General features: G+C 45.3%; 1 protein-coding gene across 2 annotated transcripts in view; it reads right to left on the bottom strand.

Annotated features, from left to right (window-relative positions):
• Positions 1-22,350, bottom strand: part of stard9 (StAR-related lipid transfer (START) domain containing 9) — a 391,160-nt gene that overhangs the window by 127,531 nt on the left and 241,279 nt on the right. For both annotated transcript variants that reach the window (XM_038782026.1, XM_038782033.1), the window contains exons 16-20: positions 22,163-22,342; positions 14,138-14,189; positions 11,287-11,424; positions 7,842-7,924; positions 3,050-3,156 (exon numbers count right to left, since the gene is read on the bottom strand). In XM_038782026.1, the coding sequence (XP_038637954.1) occupies positions 3,050-3,156; positions 7,842-7,924; positions 11,287-11,424; positions 14,138-14,189; positions 22,163-22,342 (560 nt within the window). The remainder of the gene's footprint in view (positions 1-3,049; positions 3,157-7,841; positions 7,925-11,286; positions 11,425-14,137; positions 14,190-22,162; positions 22,343-22,350) is intronic.

The raw sequence follows: 22,350 nt of genomic DNA, 5'->3' as shown, positions 1-22,350 counted from the left end.
AATCTATCATCAAGGAAGAAATAGCGAGGCATCGGGATAGAAATTGTCCCATTGGGCAGACGCAGCATGGGTTCATAATGGGCAGGTCGCGTCTAACTAATTTAGTGGAATTTTTTGAGGACATTACCAGTGCAGTAGATAACGGGGAGCCAATGGATGTGGTATATCTGGATTTCCAGAAAGCCTTTGACAAGGTGCCACACAAAAGGTTGCTGCATAAGATAGAGATGCACGGCATTAAGGGTAAAGTAGTAGCATGATAGAGGATTGGTTAATTAATAGAAAGCACAGAGTGATAGGGTGTTTCTCTGGTTGGCAATCAGTAGCTAGTGGTGTCCCTCAGGGATCTGTGTTGGGCCCACAATTGTTCACAATTTACATAGATGATTTGGAGTTGGGGACCAAGGGCAATGTGTCCAGGTTTGCAGATGACACTAAGATGAGTGGTAAAGCGAAAAGTGCAGAGGATACTGGAAGTCTGCAGAGGGATTTGGATAGGTTAAGTGAATGGGCTAGGGTCTGGCAGATGGAATACAATGTTGACGAATGTGAGATTAGCCATTTTGGTAGGAATAACAGCAAACGGGATTATCATTTAAACGATAAAATATTAAAGCATGCTGCTGTGCAGAGAGACCTGGGTGTGCTAGTGCATGAGTCACAGAAAGTTGGTTTACAGGTGCAACAGATGATTAAGAAGGCAAATGGAATTCTGTCCTTCATTGCTAGAGGGATGGAGTTTAAGACTAGGGAAGTTATGCTGCAATTGTATAAGGTGTTAGTGAGGTCACACCTGGAGTATTGTGTTCAGGTCCCCTTACTTGAGAAAGGACGTACTGCCACTGGAGGGTGTGCAGAGGAGATTCACTAGGTTAATCCCAGATCTGAAGGGGTTGGATTATGAGGAGAGGTTGAGTAGACTGGGACTGTACTCGTTGGAATTTAGAAGAATGAGGGGGGATCTTATAGAAACATATAAAATTATGAAGGGAATAGATAGGATAGATGCGGGCAGGTTGTTTCCACTGGCGGGTGAAAGCAGAACTAGGGGGCATAGCCTCAAAATAAGGGAAAGTAGATTTAGGACTGGGTGTAGGAGGAACTTCTTCACCCAAAGGGTTGTGAATCTATGGAATTCCTTGCCCAGTGAAGCAGTTGAGGCTCCTTAATTAAATGTTTTTAAGGTAAGGATAGATAGTTTTTTGAAGAATAAAGGGATTAAGGGTTATGGTGTTCGGGCCGGAAAGTGGAGCTGAGTCCACAAAAGATCAGCCATGATCTTGTTAAATGGTGGAGCAGGCTCGAGGGGCCAGATGGCCTACTCCTGCTCCTAGTTCTTATGTTCTTATGTCACATCCTCTTGTGAGGCATGACGTGTCCCTTACAAAGCCATGCTGGCTATCTTTAATCAAACTATGTTTTTCTAAATAATCATAAATCCTATCTCTCAGAATCCTTTCCAATATTTTGCTCACCACAGACGCAAGACTGATGGGTCTGTAATTCCCAGGGATTTCCCTATTCCCTTTCTTGAACAGGGAAACAACATTCACCTCACTCCAATCATCCAGTACTACTCCAGTGGAGAGTGAGGACGCAAAGATCTTCGCCAACAGCGCAGCAATCTCCTCCCTCGCTTCCCGTAGCAACCTTGGGTATATCCTGTTAGGCCCAGGGAACTTATCTATCCTGATGCTTTTCATCTCCCTTATTCCTGACACTCCTTGCATTGAAACAGACACACTTTAACCCATTCCACTGAGTGCAACTTTGCCCCATTAACTGTCTATCCTTCCTCACAGATTCGGTGCATACTATATTTCTGCCTGTTCAACAGCTACCCTATCCTCCGATCCATTGCTCTGGTCCCCGTCCCCCTGCCAAACTAGTTTAAACCTTCCCGAAGAGCTCTACCAAACCTCCCACCCAGGATATTGGTGCCCCTCCAATTTCAGTACAATCCGTCCTTCATGTACAGGTCCCACCTTCCCCAGAAGATATCCCAATGATCCACATATCTGAAACCTTCCGTCCTGCACCAGCCCTGTAGCCACGTGTTCAGCTGCACTCGCTCTCTGTTCCTCGTCTCACTTGCACGTGGCACCGGTAGCAATCCTGAGATCACTACTCTGCTTGGCCTGCTCTTTAGCTTCCAACCTAACTCCCTAAAATCACTTCTTAGATCCTCATCCCTTTTCTTAGCTATGTCGTTGGTGCCCATGTGCACCACGACTTGTGGTTGCTCACCCTCCCCCTTAAGAATCCTGTAGACTTGATCCGAAACATCCCTGGCCCTGGCACTCGGGAGGCAACATACCTTCCGGGAGTCTCGTTCGCGACCACAGAATCTCCTATCCATTCCCTTAACCATTAAGTCTCCTATCACTATTGCTTTTCTATTCTCCCCCTTCCCTTTTGAGCCACAGAGCCAGGCTCAGTGTCAGAGACCTGGCCGCTAGGGCCTTCCCCCGGTAGGTCATCCCCCCCAAGAGCATCCAAAACGGTATACTTTGAAGGGGAACGGCCGTGAGGTATCCCTGCACTGTCTGCCTATTCGTTTTCCTTCCCTGACTATAACCCAGCTACTCTTGTCCTATACCTTGGGTGTGGCTACCTCCCTGTAACTCTTCTCTATCACCCCCTCTGCCTCCCGGATGATCCGAAGTTCATCTAGCTCCAGTTCCCTAACGTGGAGTCCGAGGAGCTGGAGTTGGGTGCACTTCCTGCAGGTGTAGCCCTCACCACCCGCATCCTATAGGAGGAGCATGCAACTGCCTTAGCCTCCATCCCCTCTGATCGGAATTCACAGAGATTTAATGGGGGAAAAAAAGAAAAGATTAAACACCTGTAAGGCCCTTTAAAAAGATATATATACTGCTGCTACTCTCCCAAGTGAACCCTCTAAAATTGTTTGTGTGAGAAAAGTTATTTTTCCCATTCCAATCGCTTGTTTGGACACTCGCACTATTTTTGAAACAGCAATTCCCTATCAGTTGGTGATTTACATGTACCAGTATCCAGTTAGCGGTTCTCACAATTCATCTCCTACCTTGCTTGCATGAGAGGAGATAAAACATAAGGAGGGGAAAAGTTGAATTCTCCATCCAAATCCAGCCACTCACAGGAGCCACTGCTTTCCAGAGACAGACTGCTACTCTATACAATGGGAAAAAGACACTGATTATAGAAAATTGAAGACAATATAAATCAATTTATTTAAAAAAAGCAGCATCCTTCCACACACACACAAGCAAGGTAAATTGGGAGAGGAGCAGCACAGTCCAAGCAGGCAGGACAAGTAAAACTTTAATGTCCTTTCAAGGTGGGAAACTCGGTATCTAGCTGTTTAATTAATAGTTTTAGAGAGTATTAAATTAATCGTCTCTTGGCGCTGATTCACTAGAACATGGATAAGTTCTGATCGTCTTGGGAAAGAGGTTTCAGTATTAACTCAGACCCAAATGCATTTACCACAGGTTTGTGCCGTCGTGTTTCCCTTCCTGACTGCAGACCCACATGGCAGTCCACAATATGGGAAAGGATGAATTTCCTAATGTCGTTGGGACTGTCTGATACACACACACACACACGATACACACACACACACACACGATACACACACACGACACACACACGATACACACACGATACACACACAATACACACCGATACACACACACACGAGACACACACACACACACGAGACACACACACACACGAGACACACACACACACACGAGACACACACACACACACGAGACACACACACACGAGACACACACACGAGACACACACACGAGACACACACACGACACACACACGACACACACACGACACACACACCATCCCCATTCCCGTCTGGCCCGCGGTCTAATCATGCGTCTTGCCTCGAGGCTTACAGGATCTGCTGGAGATGGGGCAGGTTACATCGATACATAGAAGATAGACCCTTCGAGCCTGCTCCGCCATTTATCACGATCATGGCTGATCATCCAACTCAATAGCCTAATCCTGCTTTCTCCCCATAACCTGTGATCCCATTCTCCCCAAGTGCTTTTTCCATCCGTCTCTTGAATATATTCAATGTTTTATCATCAACTACTTCCTGTGGTAATGAATTCCACAGGTTCAACACTCTTTGGGTCAGGTAATGTCTCCTCATCTCTGTCCGAAATGGTTTACCCTGTATTCTCAGACAGTGACCCCTGGTTCTGGACATACCCACCATTGGGAGCATCTACCCTGTCTAGTTCTGTTAGAATTTTATAAGTCTCTATGAGATCCCTCCTCATTGTTCTGAACTCCAGCAAGAACAATCCCAACCTAGTCAATCTCTCCTCATATGACAGTCGCGCCATCCCTGGAATCAGTCTGATAAACCTTCGCTGCACTCCCTCGAGAGCAAGAACATCCTTCCTCAGTAAAGGAGACCAAATCTGCACACAATATACCAGGTGTGGCCTCACCAAGGCCCTGTATAATTGCAACAACACAGCTCCTGTACTCGAAACCTCTCGCAATGAAGGCCAACATACCATTAGCCTTCTTTACCGCCTGCTGTACCTGCATGCTTACCTTCAGCGACTGGTACACAAGGACACCCAGGTCCCGCTGCACATTCCCCCTCACAATTTCCTGATTTTGCTTCCAAAGTGAATAACCTCACACTTATCCAAATTATACTGCATCTGCCATTGATTTGCCCACTCGCCCAACCTGTCCAGATTATGCTGTAGGATCCCTGCATCCTCGTCACAGTTCACCCTCCCACCCAACTTGGTACCATCTGCAAACTTTAAGATGTTACATTTTGTTCCCTCATCCAAGTCATTAATATATATTGTGAATAGCTGGGGTCCCAGCACCGATCCCTGTGGCACCCCACTAGTTAGTGCTTGCCAATTTTAAAAGGACCCATTAATTCCTACTCTTTGTTTCCTCTCTGCCAACCAGTGTTCTATCCACCTCAATACACTTCATCCAATCCCATGTGCTTTAATCTTGCACAATAATCTCTTATGCAGGACTTTGTCAAATCCATTTTGAAACTCCAAATATACCACATCGACTGGCTCCCCCTTGTCAACTGTACTACTTACATCTTCAAAGAATTCTAAGGACTACATGAGGGGCTGTCAGTGAGCATCCAGCACCTGCAGGTGCAGTTGGAGGAGTCCAACTTGTGCAGCAGTAGGCGCCGACCATGCGTGCCAACAGTGGAGACATTGGGGTGGCGGTTTTGGCTATGGATCAGCATGAGCAAGGCTTGGGGCATTCTATGCAGGTGCTGGCTGAGGCCCAGGACAGGGTTGCTGCCTCAAAAGCAAGAATGTGTAGGCCCACCTGGAAATCGCAGCGTCCTGTGCGCGTTGGCCCTGGTGCACACGTCGTGCAGCCTCCCTTGCCGAACCTGGGCCCCACGTCCTGCCCATCTTTCCCCTCACCTGCATCCTCCTCGTTGGACAGGGACTGGAGTCCCTCCTCCAGCACGTCGCCCCTCTGTTGCGCAATACTGTGGAGGACGCAGCAGACCGCCACAATGTGGGCAATCCTCTCAGCATCATACTGGAGGGCGGTCCTGTCACATGAACCACATTATAGGAGGCCAAACCACTGCTTGATCATGCTCCTGGTTGCTGTATGGCCGTTGTTGTAGCTACAACGCCGACGGATAACTCCTGTCACCTAGGATCCAACACTTCGGTCCGGGGGGGGGGGGGGGGGGGGGGGGGGGGGGAAGAACCATGCACATGGTCATCACGAGAGTCCCAGGATTTTAACCCAACATTAGCCAAGGAACAATATTCTTTTTCAAATAAAAATTGGTTTGTGAGGGTGAGACCCACGTAGACACAGGGAGAATGTGCAAACTCCACACGGACAGTGACCCGGGGCCGGGGTCCTCGGCACCATGAGGCAGCAGTACTAACCACTGCGCCACCTTGTTGACCAATAGTGAAGGAACAATTATATATTTCCAAGTCAGGATAGTGTGTGGTTTGGAGGAGGACTTGCAGCTGGTGCTGTTCCCATGCATTGCTGTCCTGTCCTTCTAGGTGGTAGAGGTTGCGGGTTTGGAAGGTGCTGTCGAAGGAGCCTTAGATAGTGCAACAAACTTGAAAGTTTGGCCTTCGAGAGGACTGTCACATTTATGATTTGTTCTGCCATGAGTCTGCACATCCTCCCCGTGTGTGCGTGGGTTTCCTCCGGGTGCTCCGGTTTCCTCCCACAGTCCAAAGATGTGCAGGTTAGGTGGATTGGCCATGCTAAATTGCCCTTAGTGTCCAAAATTGCCCTTAGTGTTGGGTGGGGTTACTGGGTTATGGGGATAGGGTGGAGTTGTTGGCCTTGGGTAGGGTGCTCTTTCCAAGAGCTGGTGCAGACTCGATAGGCTGAATGGCCTCCTTCTGCACTGTAAATTCTATGATTCTATGAGGTACCCAGAATGAACACAAACAGCGCAGATAAAATTTTTGAGCTCCCTTTCTTGATGGCCAGAAGTTGTCCATGTTTCATAGCCATAGCGCAAGTTGCTGAGAACTCAAGCCTCATAAACCTGCACCTTGGTCCTCAGAGTCACCTTGATGTTGTTCAATGCACGAATCCAGGGCAATAAAGAGCTAATCAATAGATATCAGTTTCGATCCTCCCTTACAAATTAACCCAACTTTTAAAAAATAAATTTAGAATACCCAATTATTTTTCTTTTCCCAATTAAGGGGCAATTTAGCATGGCCAATCCACGTGCCCTGCACATCTTTGGGTTGTGGTGGTGAGACCTACGCAGATAAAGGGAGAATGTGCAAACTCCACACGGACAGTGATCCAGGGCCTGGATCGAACCCACAAGCGCTGTGAGGATGCAGTGCTAACCACCCCACCACTGTGCTGTCCCAACCCCAAGTTATTTTCTATGCACATTTCAAATTTAAACCCTTGTGGCATTCTTCCTTTCCCAACCCTTCGAACCACCCAACAACCGCAGAGCATTACCCTTTACTGGGGTGAACCAAAGTTTTTGTTTCCCACTTCCCTCTGTCTTCTCAAAGTAACGCTGATGAATTGTCAGCACAATACATTTTTGCACATTGGAAAGCTGGATCATTGTGCTGAACAAGCTTTAGTATTGATCCACAGAAGCTGATTTCGGAGAGAGAGTGTTTTAATTTGTTACAACACCCAGTCCTCCTCCAGAGCACAAATTGCTATCAGCTCCAAACCTGGATTCCTTAATTGAGTCCATTAAAGTCACCTCTGCCAAATTTCAGTTCCACAAAAATGGTTGTGTTTTTGATATTCTTTAGAATTTTCAAAAATAATTGTAAGCTCTCATAGAATTTACAGTGCAGAAGGAGGCCATTTGGCCCATCGAGTCTGCACCGGCTCTTGCAAAGAGCACCCTACCCAAGGTCAACACCTCCACCTTATCCCCACAACCCAGTAATCCCACCCAACACTAAGGGCAATTTTGGACACGAAGGGCAATTTATCATGGCCAATCCACCTAACCTGCACATCTTTGGACTTTGGGAGGAAACCGGAGCACCCGGAGGAAACCCACGCACACACGGGGAGGATGTGCAGACTCCACACAGACAGTGACCCAAGCCGGAATCGAACCTGGGACCCTGGAGCTGTGAAGCAATTGTGCTATCCACAAGGCTACCCTGCTGCTCTGTTCCTATGCTGTATATTCTACCTAAAAAAAAAGAGTTGCAGAATTTCCAATGATGGACAATGCAGATCTCATTCACATTTTACATTTTAAACACCCCAAGAATACAGTGCGAACTACAAAAACATTTATTAATTAAGTACATATGGTCAGACAATAAACTCACAGCTCTCCTTTGTCTCAACTTTGCAGCTTCGGTTGGATGGTTAAACCTGAACTTATGCACCTTTCCTAGTACTATAACAGCACCTGTAAACAAAATTGAATCACACTAAATAAAGTTCACAAGTAATGGAAGTCCAGATCTTGTTATTTTAAGTCTATAGACAATGTATGAGCACAATTATTTTGCTACAAAGAAAAAAAAAATGCAAAACCACAGGCATTCTTCCAGACAAAATATTTGGAAATCTTGCATGGCATTGTTTATGGGCAGTCTGTGGAGCAAAGCGGTGATATTTTCCTGCTAACTTGGCCTCTCAGGTATTTTATGTTTGCATGTGATACAAATAGATTGCCACTATTCTTGTCGTCAGACAGCAACTGTAATGGCTTGTAAATAAATGTCTAGCTCCGAGTCAGAAGAATTCAGTGTGAAATTACCATCTTTTTAAAATATAAAATGTAGCTGCAACTATAACGAGGTGTGGTACTTTGAAGTGTGATGGGAGTGCGAAATGCAAGACTTATTACAATTCATGGCACCCACATGATCGAGTTCATTGTCAGTTAGTGGAAATGTAAATGATCTCATCATGGCTATTTATTTACAATGAATTGGTATTTATACTACAACAACACTGTAGTGATATTCCCAGGTTTGAATCTCATGATGATGTTCATAGGAAAACTGGAAATCAAAGTTTTGATTATGATAGATTTTTAAAATTGGTTGATGGGATTAGGGTGTTGCTGGCGAGGGTAGCATTTATTGCCCATCACTAATTGTCCTGGAGAACATGGCGATGAGCCTTCTTGAACTGCTGAAGTCCATATGGTGTAACTCACACCCAAAGTGCTGTTAGGGAGAGAATTTGATCCAGCAGCAGTGAAGGAACAGAATATATTTCCAAGTCGGCATGGTGTCTGCCTTGGAGGGGACTTGCAGATGGTATTCCCATGGATCACATGTCCTTCTCCTTCTAGGTGGAAGAGGTCACGGGTTTAGAAGATGCTGTCGAAGGAACCTTTGTGAGTTGCTACAGTGCATCTTGCATACGGCACACACTGCTTGCTGCCACTGTGTGTTGGTGATGGAGTGAGTGTGGTGGATGAGGGCCCAATCAAGCAGGCTGCTTTGTCCTGGATGTTGTCTTGAGTGTTGTTGGAGCTGCACTCAACCAAGCAATTGAAGATAATTCCATCATACTCCTGACTTGTGCCTTGTGGTGGTGGACAGGCTTTGAGTCGTCGGGAGGCATGTTACTCACTACTGTAGCCACCGAAGTTGGCCATTCCCTCAATACAAAATGGAGGAACGCAAACCTTGCAGGTTAAAATGGACAAAGTTTGCAGCACAAGCAGGCTGCACCAAGCCAATGTGTATTCTGTCTGCTAAGAGAGCAGACAGCACCGAAATGAACATTCCGCATACTAATGAGGCAATCTCCGGGATAGTTAACATAGTAATGGAACGATCCCTGGGGCAATGGACACAAATAGGGAAGTGATTGCAACAGTGTATGGGAAACCAGACACCCCGGCACCAGCGGGGTTCCAAAACAAAGCACCTGAAGGCCTGCCCAGTAACCGAGGGACAGCCTCAGTATTGGGGGGATTCAAACAAATCGATTGGGAAGAGACCCAATCGATTCCCAGCAGGTAGAGGGTCCGCCCAAAAAGGCGCGAAGCCCTAGGACCTATAAAAGACAGGTCCCAAACTTAGTTCGTTCTTCTTGACCAGCCCTCCTCTCTTGACCAGCCCGCTCGACTAGCCTTTTACCGAAGAAGACCTTGACCGAGAGAGAGAGGTGAGGTTTTGGACAGCAGCCGCCAGCAAGTAAGTGTCTCACAACAATCGCTACCAGAGATAGACACTCCTGACCCCTTTTTAACCCGTACCAACCTGAAGTCTGGGGGACCAGTGCAGAGCAAGAGGCCTTGTCCCCTGATCCGGCAGTTCCCTTTAAGATAAGTATTGGTTTATTTAGTGGTAGGAATAGTTTAATCATCTTAGCGTGTGCATGGGTAGTATTATAATTGTATTATAATAAACTCATTTGTTTGAACTTACTAATTGGTGTATGGTTTATTGCTTTGAACTTGACCTTGAAACTTGTGGCGGTATCTTAACGATACCTGGCGCCTCCAGAGCTAAGTAACGAAACAGAGCCAAATCGAGTGTTAAGCACACTCACCCAGAACGAGCAACACTACAAGATTCACAATCTCTGACCTGTTCTTGGAACCACGGTATTTATATGGCTAGTCCTTTCAGCTTCTAGTAAATGGTAACGGCCAGGATGCCAAGTGTGGACGATTCAGCAATGGTAATGCCACTGAATGTCAAGGCGAGGTGGTTAGATTTGCTCTTGGTGGAGTTGGCCATTGCCTGGCACTAGTGTGGTGCAAATGTTAGTTGTCACTTATCTGCCAAAACCTGAATATTGTCCAGATTTTGCTGCATATAGACACAGACTGATTCAGTATAAGGATTTAGGAATGGTGCTAGACATTGTGCTAATGTCTGCAAACATCCCCACTTTTGACCTTATGATAGGGGGAAGGTCATTGATGAAGTAGCTAAAAATGGTTGTGCCTAGGACACTATCTGAAGGAACACGAGCTGCTATGTCGCGATAATGTCTGCGATTAAGATGACGACCTTCAACAACCACAATGGTGAAAGTGATGAATTTAGAGGGCTATGGAGATAGGGCTGGGGAATAGGACTAACTAGGTTGCTCTTTCTGGAGCCAGTCCAGACATGATGGGCCGAATCTTGTCTTTCTGTGTTGTAATTGTAATGGTGTGGTGAACACAGCCCAGTGCCACACACAAGCTTGCCAGCCCCACTGATTCTGTATACACCTCCCGCTGCCTCCGGAAGGCAGACAGCTTTTTCAGAGACCCCCACCCAGGGATTGCCTTCTTCCAGACCCTTCCATCCGACAGAAGGTGCAAAAGTCTGAAGACCGCACATCCAGACATATAAACAGCTTCTTCCCCACAGCTACAAGACTCCTCAACGACTCCCCCTCGGACGGATCTGTTCCCTGTAAGAACACTATTCACGACGCCTTATGCTGCTCTTGCTCATGTATTTGCTTTGTTTGGCCCCTGGTAACGCACTGTAACCAATCACTGTTTGTTGGTGTACCATTGTCAATGCACTCTGTTGATTATTCTTTTTGTCTACTATGTACGTACTGTGTACGTTCCCTCGGCTGCAGAAAAATACTTTTACTGTACTTCGGTACGTGATAATAAATCAAATCAAATCAAAATAAAATTCTATGATTCTATTTGCAAATAACTTAAGGACAATGATAGGAGCCAAAAGAGAAATATTTCAGATTGCTTGTTTTTAAATTATTCATTAGACATTATTAATAGAAATTATGCGCAGATGGCATTAACTGGATGTATTAGTGATAAAAATAAGTAATTACCTTGGGATAAACGACATGAATGGGTGATGTCCAGTTCATTAACAGTGCACTGTGACCCTCCAATTGGTTCAAGCGTCACTACACCATTGTCATTATGAATGACACAGTGCTCTGTCTCCACCCAAGGACCCTGCAGAACTATAATAAAAATTGTTATAGTGGGTTTCTTCCCCAGCTGTTGAAACTTTTTTAAAAACTAGGTCACTATTTTGAAAGGGTTCTTAAACTTCACTTTAATTGCCTTTAATTCAAGTAACAGCATACAAATGGTGACTTTCAATGACTTTTATCCACTGGCTCAGCAAAGTGACCTGCCCATTCGTTTTTGCTGCTCCCTTGCCCTTACTGATACAGGACAAAGTACTCGTGTTAACAATCTCAAATAGTTGTCTGATATTTTAAAGAGACTCTAGATCATGGCAGTAAAGTCTTACCAAAACTTGTTTTTATGTTAATTTGTTTTCCAAATTATCTGGGACAACAAAGATGCACAGCACAAGCCATTTGACCCAAATGGTCCACATCAGTGTATATTCTTCCTACACCCTGCCTTCAACCCTTCCCCATCTAATCCCATCAGATCCTTCTACTTCTCTCTCCCTCATGTATTTATCTAGCTTGCCCTTAGATGCATTTCTGCTATTCAGCTCAATAACTCCTTGTAGAGTTCCATATTTTGTTTTTTAAAACCTTGCCAATTAAGAAGCAATTAGCGGCCAACCTTTCTATCTTGCACATCTTTCGATTGTGGGGGTGAGACCCACGCAGACACCGGGACACTGTGCAAACTCCATACGGACAGTGACCTGGGACTGGGATCAAACCCGGGTCCTTGGTGCCATGAGGCAGCAGTGCGCCACCCCAAATTCCAAATTTTGATCACTCTCTGGACGAGGAGTTTTATCCCGATTAGTGACTTATAATTATGGCCAGTCTTGTTGAACTACCCAAGGGCTAACGTACCATTTGTTTTTCTAATTATCTGATGTACTTTCAAGTTCAACTTTGTGATTTGTGTATAATGACATCCCTATAAACATCAACATTTCTCAGTCTCACAATTTGAAAGGTATTTTGTCGACTTTTTTTTTATTTAAAAAAGAATAGCTTTATGCATTCCCACGTGGTATTCCATCGGCAATGTTCTTGCTTATTCACTTAGCCTGTACCAGTCCTTTGCAGCCTCTTTGCATTCTCCTCACCACTTCGTTTCCCACCTCACATCTACAGCAAATTCAGATATATTATATTTGAACCCTTCATCTGAGCCATAAATATAAATTGTAAATAGTGGAGGCCCAAGCATTGATCCTTTTGCCAACCCAAAAACGGTCTGTTTCCTCCTACTCTTTGTTTTGCGTTAGTGACTCCATGCATATTATCCTCCAATATTATCCTCAATCACACAAGTCCTAATTTTGTGTAATAACCTCATGTGTGCCACCTTATCCTGGCAGAGAATAATGTAAGACACAGTACACAATACAGTTTTCTAACCTCAGCTTCTGCTGCCTGATATTGTTCCCAGTGAATGTAAGCAATTGCCTGGATTACTAAACTTTGTGTTCTGTCGTTCAAGGTGTCAACGCTCAGCATTAATTACTTTGTACTGATTTAGTATGAGGCTTTTAAAAGTTTATAATTTCTTGGGTTAACTGAAATTCAGCAATTCCATTAGGAAAGAATGAGTGCTTATGGCCCAGCGTACATGCCAAGCTGCAGATTATCTATTACTGGATGTACAGTATATTACCCATTCATTCTGATGAGTGACAGTGGGCTCTTGAGAATTTAAACTTCTGTCCATAGGAAGCCACTGGACTTGAATAATTGCAACTTTAGTTGGTTAAAATTGATGGCTTAAAGGTTTGCAAGAGATCAAACATTATAGGAGCCACATTATGGTCAATAGGGGTGAAGTCGAGCCACTAAAACATATACATTTTATCCATGCATTTTCATAAATACTGATTCAATTTAAATTTGATTAAAGTGGAACTGAAAGGCTCTCCCCACCCGCCCAGACCCCCAACAAAAATCATGCTCCATGAAACAGAAACACCAGAGTTCACAAACAAGGCACACTGGATTCTGCCAATAATGTGTGCTAGAGGGCAAGGCTGTTCCAGCAACTGAGATCAAGCTAGGGGTTTGGGTGTCAAATGTGGGGTGAGGTTGAGGTGAAGAGCAAGAAATGCAAACAAAGAGTAGTTAAGTGAAAACAATGGGCGGCATAGAACATACAGTGTAGAAGGAGGCCATCCGGCCCATCGAGTCTGCACCGACCCACTTAAGCCCTCACTTCCACCCTATCCCCGTAACCCCTCCTAACCTTTTTGGACACTAAGGGCAATTTAGCATGGCCAATCCACCTAACCTGCACGTCTTTGGACTGTGGGAGGAAACCGGAGCACCCGGAGGAAACCCACGCAGACACGGGGAGAACGCGCAGACTCGATGGGTCGAATGGTCTCCTTGTGCACTGTAGGGATACTATGATTCTATGGAAGGGTTTACGGTTAGATATTGTGATATGAAACTGATTCATTGTAATAATGTTCTCAGTCCAGGTAACACCGAGTGAAGAATAGATTTCAATGAGAGAGGAAATAACATGACCTCCAAAACTGGGAAATAATGTCTAGTTGTTTGAATGAGCCTGCTAATGGATAATAAGGGAGAAAGTTGAGTTTGCTTTAAATTTATAGTTGATTTCAACAATGCTCTGAACCCGAACATGAATACAGACCAGGCAATGTTGAAATGGTATGGTGGCGGTGCAAGTACACATAGTACAAATGAAAAAAAAAATCATTATAACTCTGAGATAAACTCATTTTTGTGCACTTACCAATGTCTTGTTCTGTCTCAGCCTCAGGTCCCCCAATCTTCGTTGTTCCCTCCTAAAACCATGAAGACATTGAAATCAACTGAATATCCTCATCAAGCACAAAATAATCTCAAAATTGCACCAGAGGGAGAAGAACCAAGGGCGGGATTCTCCCAACGGGAGACTAAGTGCTGACGCCGGAGTGAAAACCGGAGTGTTTCACTCTGGCGTTGGAGGCCGCTCCTCTATTCTCCCACCCCCGGGGGGCTGGGAGTGGCATCGCATCATTTACGTGTGCTGGGCCTTGGCGGCGCGTAAAAGTGGCGGCGCGTAAATTAATGATGTCACCCGCGCATGCTCGGTTGCCGTCCTATCCGTGGGCGCCCCGCAAGACATGTCGGAGTGATCTTGCGGGGCGGCAGAGGAAAGGAGTGCATCTCTCAGAGAGGCCCCTTTTGAGCGCCCCCCCCGGTGCTCGATCCCCCCTCCCCCCCCACACAGGCCGCCCCCGCAGTGTTCGCGCACTGTTCACGCTGGCAGCGACCAGGTGTGGTTGGCGCTGGCTTGAACACGTCGTATTGGGCAGGCCGCTCGGCCCATCCGGGCCGGAGAATCGGCACTCGCCGTTACAAACGGCAAGCAGGGATTCTCCGAGTGGCCTAACGTAAATCTCGCCGTGCCGGTTTGGGGGGGGTGGGAGAATCGCGTGCGTGTGCCGGGGCTCGCTCGGCGGCCCCGCGATTCTCCCACTCGGCATGGGGGGGGATAATTGCGCCCAATATTCTTTTTTTTTTTATAAATTTAGAGTGCCCAATTTTTTCCAATTAAGGGGCAATTTAGCATGGCCAATCCACCTATCCTGCACATCTTTTGGGTTGTGGGGGTGAAACCCACGCAAACACGGGGAGAATGTGCAAACTCCACACAGACAGTGACCCAGGGCCGGGATCCGAACCCGGGTCCTCAGCGCCGTAGGCAGCAATGCTAACCACTGCGCCACCGTGCTGCCCTCGCCCAATATTCTTGAGAAAAAGTACAATATTGGAGTGTAAATCTTCATGTTTACATTAAACTAGCACTTCAAGTCAGGTTCTAATTGAAATATATTAAAGACACAATACATTTAATATGAAAATAATTTAAAGTTGCCTTTTCACGGGAGCTTCGTAAAGAGCATTCTGAAAGTTAAAAATTAAATTCAAAAGACACTCCTCAGAAGATGCATTAGATGCATTCAGAGTTTCTCACTACTAAGCTACATCACAACAGGTAGGAAAAATAACATAACCAACCAAATTGTGGGTCACAGATCTGCTTGTTATAAGGGTATCTTTCTAAATATTTTTGAGAAAGAGGAGATAGTTCATTAAATAGCAAGGAACATAGCTGGTTTGTGTTCTCACTGGTATAGTCACATTCAGGATGTCAAAAGCTACAATCGTGAATGCACTTTCTGAAAGGGCAGTGGAAACAGATTCAATGGTGATTTTCAAGAAAGGATTTTGATGTTTCCGTGAAAAGGAAAAAATTATTGCAGGGTACACGAAATGCACAGGTGAAAAAGGACTAATTGGATAGTTCTTTCAAAAGTCAGCCACGGCCTGCTGAGCTATTTGTATAATTTTATAAAGTGCACGAATATCAAAGTAGTAAAACAGCAATCTGATGATTTGGAATTAGGTGATGGGAATATATACTCTAGAGATCATCCATGCTGTTTCCAGATGTCGTACACCTTGCAACTACGCTGCTGCAGTCAGGCATGGGTAGGGCAGTTGGAAAATTTTCATTTTAAATTCAGAGTACCCAATTCATTTTTTCAATTAAGGGGCAATTTAGCGTGGCCAATCCACCTACCCTGCACATCTTTTGGGTTGTGAGGGCAAATCCCATGCAAACACGGGGAGAATGTGGAAACAGTCTGATGAGTCCAGACGGACAGTGACCCAGGGCCGGGATCGAACCTGGGATCTCGGCGCCGTGAGGCTGCAGTGCTACCCACTGTGCCACCATGCGGGCAGTTGGAAAATTGCTCGTGATGCTGGAAGTCAGCAGGTTAGGGCATATAGGTGTGCAAAACACACGGACCCGTTCAAATATTATTATTGCAGTGTATCGTTTAACTCGCATTGCTTTTACAGAGAAAATTAACTCCCAACATCAGTGAACAAACCATGCACACTTATCACAGCAATCAATTTAACGTTAGTAGCCACAACACATAGAAGAACAAATGATTAGTAATAGTTTCCGTACTTACAGCTGAGTAGGTCCAATAGATAAGGAAGTCAAAAATAAGAGAAAAAGAAAGGTAATTCAAAGAGGGGAAAAAGTGGTGGGTAACACCGTCTTCTCTTTAAAAGTAATGATTTATCAGCTATAACCTCTGATCTTTCTCCCTTTCTATATTTTAACAATGTGACAATGGCCATAGCTCCTTGGATCTTCATTTGAAACATACCAAACAAGAGCGTACTGAAACCAAAACCCACTGCACCTTCTCCTACTTTAGCTCATTATTTCTCTAAACAATGGTACACATTGCAAAAAGGACAATTTCTATATTCAGTTTTTCAAAACAGCTGAAGCTAAAATGAGAGCTGTAATAACCTGCACAGAACCCCTGCTGGGTTGATTGTTTCCCCATGTGGTTGAGGAGTATGAGCTCCCCCGCTAACTATGGGACTGATACCACGTTGTATATAAGATCGGCCAGAAAGGAACCGACTGGCAGAGAGAGAGAACCCATTGTAAATAGTATGATTTATAAATAAACGTCTTCTTTGTTTTACTTGTCTGACTCCCTTCGCCTTTATTAAAAGAGTGATAATCAGTCAGTAGGGTCACAGATACTGAAATAAAAATTCTGTCGGGAGATTTACCCAATCTCCCATTAAATTGAGATATTACTGGGATCTCCGGTGGCATAATGTAAGGGGAAGACGTGCACGAGGCGGCTCCCGCTAGAGTACTGTACTTTTTGCCCCCTTTTTTTTTAGAATTAGGGATATTTTCTTTTGAAAACCCATACAGTTAATGGAATAAGGAGCCTGCATGACTGAAATGCCCAGAAAAGTCAGGGGAAAGACGTTGGACAGCAGAAGGTCATCGATTGAGTCTGAGGCCTCTCAGAGTTCACCGACAGGTAAAATGGCAGAGTCTGGCTCTGGGGCTCCGGCCACTCCACTAATGGCCGAGGTGCTGTCTGATACCTTGGTGAAGGAATTTGAAGAATTGTGTCGGAGGACCTTGGGAAATCAACGGAGATGTCTTTGGCCCCCATCCGTGCAGCTGTAGAGAAAACAATGAAACCGTGAAACCTCATGGAATCACGATAAAAGATACGAAAGTGGCCCTCATGAGCCACAGTGACCGGATTGCCTCACTGGAATCGCAGCTGTCTTCGATGGCCGATGCGAACAAGTCGTTGAAGGCCAAGGTGAACAATGTAGAGAATCGGTCCAAGAGGTAGAATATTCAAATTGTGGGAATGCCAGAGGGGATGAAAGATCCAATGCCCACAGAGTACTTTGCAGATATGTTTGGTACAATAGTGGGCGAGTGTGGATTCAAATCCCCTCCTGAATTGGATCGTGTCCATCGTACACGCCAGCAGAGATGCCATCCTGAGGATCCACCGCATGTGGCAATAGTGAAATTCCATAGTTACAAGGAGAAAGAGCAGGTGCTGAGATGAGAGAAGCAACATTGGGACTTTAAATGGGAGGGCCATGCCATCAGGTTCTACCAAAACGTGGGAGCAGAGCTGGCGAAGAACAGGGCTGTCTTCAATAGAGCCAAGGCCGTCCTGTATAAAAGTGAAGTCCAGTTCAGCGTGACCTACCCGGCTAGGATTAGAATAACTTTCGATGGAAATAACTATTTATTTGACGCACTGGGAGAGGCAGGCTCCTGTGTTAAAAAATATCAGTTGAGTGTGGCATAATTGAGTTTTTAGGCTTTGAATTGTTGAGGTTTCGTGTTTGTTCTTGTATTTTCTTGTTCTTCATGGGGTTGAATTTTTACAGGTCTGGTTTAGATTTGGGGTTATTTCGATGTGGGGTTCTGTTTTTTATGAAATTATACAGCTCACTTTCAGAGTGCAAGGTTTATGGGGTTTTAGTATTTTGTTGTTTGTAACCATTTTTCTTAACTCCAGTCAGGAGCCTCCCTGCTAACCTAATAGTTACCTAAATGGAGCGGTTTTGAAGGGTTGACTGTAGCTCATTATAGAAAATTTTAATGAGCTTAGAGTTCTTGTTTTGTTTAGTTTAGTTGGAAGATTCGTTGGTATGGGCGATATGGTAGCACAATGGGCAGCACCGTAGCACCGTGGTTAGCACTGGTGCTTCATAATGCCAGGAACCCGGGTTCGATTCCCTGCTTGGCTGTCTGCGGAGTCTGCACGTTCTCTCTGTGTCTGTGTGGGTTTCCTCCGGGTGCTCCGGTTTCCTCTCACTAGACCCGAAAGACGAGCTGTTAGATAAGACATTCTGAATTCTCCCTCTGTACATCCAAACAGGCGCCGGAGTGTAGCAATTCGAAGTTTTTCACAGTAACTTCATTGCAGTGTTAATGTAACCCTACTTGTGACAATAAAGATTATTATTATAAAAAATCATGAGGGGGCTGGGCAGTACAGAGAGAGGCTGTCCCTGCAAGTAAAAGGAGCAAGAAGGAAGGGGCAGACATTTGCAACAGAACCAAGTGTTACGTGAGAAAAAGCTTTTTGACACAATAAATGGTTTGGGTCTGGAATGCACTGCCTGGAAGAGTGGTGCCGGCAGATTCAACTGAGGCATTCAAAAGTGAATTACATGATTGTTTGAATAGAAACAATGTGTAGGGGTAGGGGAAAAGGCAGTGGATTGGCACAAAGTCACAATGTTTGTTTGGCGAGCTATGCAGACACGATGGTCTCCTTCTGCGCCGTTTAACAATTCTGTGATAAATGCCAATTTGGACTGGTTGGGCAAAATGGCCTGTTTCTGTGTCATTTATCCTTCGGAATCCTATGGGGGTCACATAGCAATTGAGGCATCCTCAGATTTGTCAAGCATCTTTGTTAATCAGAAGGGCTTCTGCTCCCTTAATGTGGTCTGATCTCTGACCACCACAATTATTTAAGTCTGTGTCAGGTATCCAGAGAGCTGCCATAACATGCTCTGGCAGTCTCAAGCTCTTAGGTTTTCGCTCCACTAAACAGCCTCAACGTTTGGCTCCTGGGTGACAATGGATAGCCACTCAAGACCCCAGTGAAAAATCCTGCCAGAGAGGCACAGGAGAAATACAGCAGGAGCTGTGTCATCACCACTGCCACTGGCTTGCTCAAAATGAGGTTTTGCTGCCTTGACTGATCTGGACGTGCCCTTCAATGTGCCTCACTAAAGATCTCCACAATTGTTGTGGTCTATTGTGCCCTTCAAAACATGGTGCAGCAGAGAGGAGTGGAGAAGGAGTAAGACGAAGGTGGAAAGCACCAAGCATCCTCAGAGGAGGGAGAAAGATCATAATGAACATAGAACAGAGAAAAATACAGCACAGAACAGGCCCTTCGGCCCACGATGTTGTGCCGAACTTTTGTCCTAGATTAAGAACAAATTAATCTACACCCCATCATTCTGCCGTAATCCATGTACCTATCCAATAGCCGCTTGCAAGTCCCTAATGTTTCCGACTTAACTACTTCCACAGGCAGTGCATTCCATGCGCCCACTACTCTCTGGGTAAAGAACCTACCTCTGACATCCCCCCTTTTCTTCCACCATTCACCTTAAATTTATGTTCCCTTGTAATGGTTTATTCCACTCAGGGAAAAAGTCTCTGACTGTCTACTTATCTATTCCCCTGATCATCTTATAAACCTCTATCAAGTCGCTCCTTCTCCATTCTAATGAGAAAAGGCCTAGCACCCTCAACCTTTCCTCGTAAGACCTACTCTCCATTCCAGGCAACATCCTGGTAAATCTCCTTTGCACCTTTTCCAAAGCTTCCACATCCTTCCTAAAACGAGGCAACCAGAACTGCACACACTACTCCAAATATGGTCTTACCAAGGTTTTGTACAGCTGCTTCATCACCTCACAGCTCTTAAATTCAATCCCTCTGCTAATGAACGCTAGCACACCATAGGCCTTCTTCACAAATCTATCCACTGCAGAGGCAACTTTCAAAGATCTATGAACATAGACCCCAAGATCCCTCTGCTCCTCCACATTGCCAAGAACCCTACCATTAACCCTGTATTCTGCATTCATATTTGTCCTTCCAAAATGGACAACCTCATACTTTTCAGGGTTAAACTACATCTGCCACTTCTCAGCCCAGCTCTGCATCCTATCTATGTCTCTTTGCAGCCGACAACAGCCCTCCTCACTATCCACAACTCCACCAATCTTCGTACTGTCTACAAATGTACTGACCCACCCTTCAACTCCCTCATCCAAGTCATTAATGAAAATCACAAACAGTAGAGGACCCAGAACTTATCCCTGCGGTACGCCACTGGTAACCGGGCTCCAGGCTGAATGTTTGCCATCTACCACCACTCTCTGACTTCTATCGGTTAGCCAGTTCGTTATCCAACTGGCCAATTTTCCCACTATCCCACTTTCTGCATAAGCCTTCCATGGGGAACTTACGATTGGTGCGTGTAACCACAAACCTGTCTGCCAGAGAAGTCTATATTGGCCTCATCCTGACTCATCATTAAGAAAAGCAGCTACAAAATTAAAAGATTTCTATTAACACTCATGTTAATAACACCCAGCTAGCTAACTATCACATTCACAGCCTTTCCTCATCAAGTCCATTCACCAGAATGAAACTGACTAGGGTCAAAGTAAAGCCTATGGGAATGAGTACTTCACATAAATTCACATAAAGAGCATCAATGTAATACTAACTATGTAATAGGCACACGTGCTTCCCTTTGTACAACTCAGGCCTTTTCCTAGTATGCGTTCTATTACTTCTATATGGCCCAATCTCTGTGGTTTGAGCTAAGGTAGAGGCAGGCTGTTCCATCCCCTGCTTTGAAATATGAGATGCCAGTGACAGACATCCTCTGAACTTCAGCCCGACCAAAGGCTGCTCCACCTGCACTTGTGCAGATCAGATTGGCTCTGTCTGAGGGGGTGCTGTATCCATGAAGAGAAGCAAGAGTGAGGAAGTCCGGGTGCCATTGAACAGAGCTTCCACTGCCATCAGCCCTTTTCCTACCTGCTCTCTCAGGACTCGCATGCACATCCCTGCGAACCAAGGCCAGAGGAAAACTTGGCTGCATAACAACGTGGTGTTCAGCCATCAAAGTGATGCTTTGCTTGATCATCTGTAAACTGAGTGTGTGTTGGCCATTGGACATGGGCCAGTATGCGTTTGGTGGCCTACCTATCTCTCTACGAAGTCAGACAATCTTTAAGTGGAGATGGTGACCAGCACAAATGCACTCATACCAGAAGTGGACTTGTCAATTCTTTGTGCATCTGGAAATTCTATTAGAAGCTCACACATTCCCATTGCTGATCTACAAGTACTCATTTCGGTATGTCTCTTGAGACTCAGTATCTATGTCCAGCTGAGCAAAGCTTGGAGCCTCTGATGGGGTTCTCCACTGGCTGTGGCTCTCTCCAGCACCAGCTCCTGCTGTACCATAATTAACCTTTTATCCTTCTCGATCCTGATGGTGTGCGTCACTGTGAACTTTAGCTCATCACCTATCAAGGTCTCCGTGGAAATGCATTGAAAGGTTTCCCTACAGAGCGATACGGTGTGATCCTCATTTCTACAATTACTCAGAGCTAGGAAGATTACGGGGTGCCTCCAAGAGGCAGAACAGAGCAAGTAAGTACCGGAAAATAGAAAGGATCTACCTGCACTTTCTCCTGCCTGATCTGCAGTAGCACAAGCATAGAAGCAGGTAACCAACCAGCCAGGAGAACTTTTACAGGAACCTTTGAGAGAGTGTGGGAATATCACCAGGAGAATATGTAATGTGAAGGAATCAAATCAACAGTGAATCACTTCAAAACAGGTCTGAAATCTTACCCTAAGATGGTAAAGAGCAACACCAGTACTTAATATATCCTCATCCATTGCTATTAAATGAGGTAACAGGGAGGCAACAATCACCCCTGCTTTCCCTCTGTTTATGTCCACATAGTATTCCTCCATGATTGCTTTTGTGTCCTTCCATCGGTCTGTCCAATCCTGGGTAAGCTGGTCTACCTGAGAAA

The sequence above is a fragment of the Scyliorhinus canicula genome, chromosome 2 (genome assembly GCF_902713615.1).
Source record: "Scyliorhinus canicula chromosome 2, sScyCan1.1, whole genome shotgun sequence".
NCBI lineage: Eukaryota > Metazoa > Chordata > Chondrichthyes > Carcharhiniformes > Scyliorhinidae > Scyliorhinus > Scyliorhinus canicula.
Note: the sequence above shows the minus strand (reverse complement) of the source record. Positions and strands in the feature narration are given on the sequence as shown.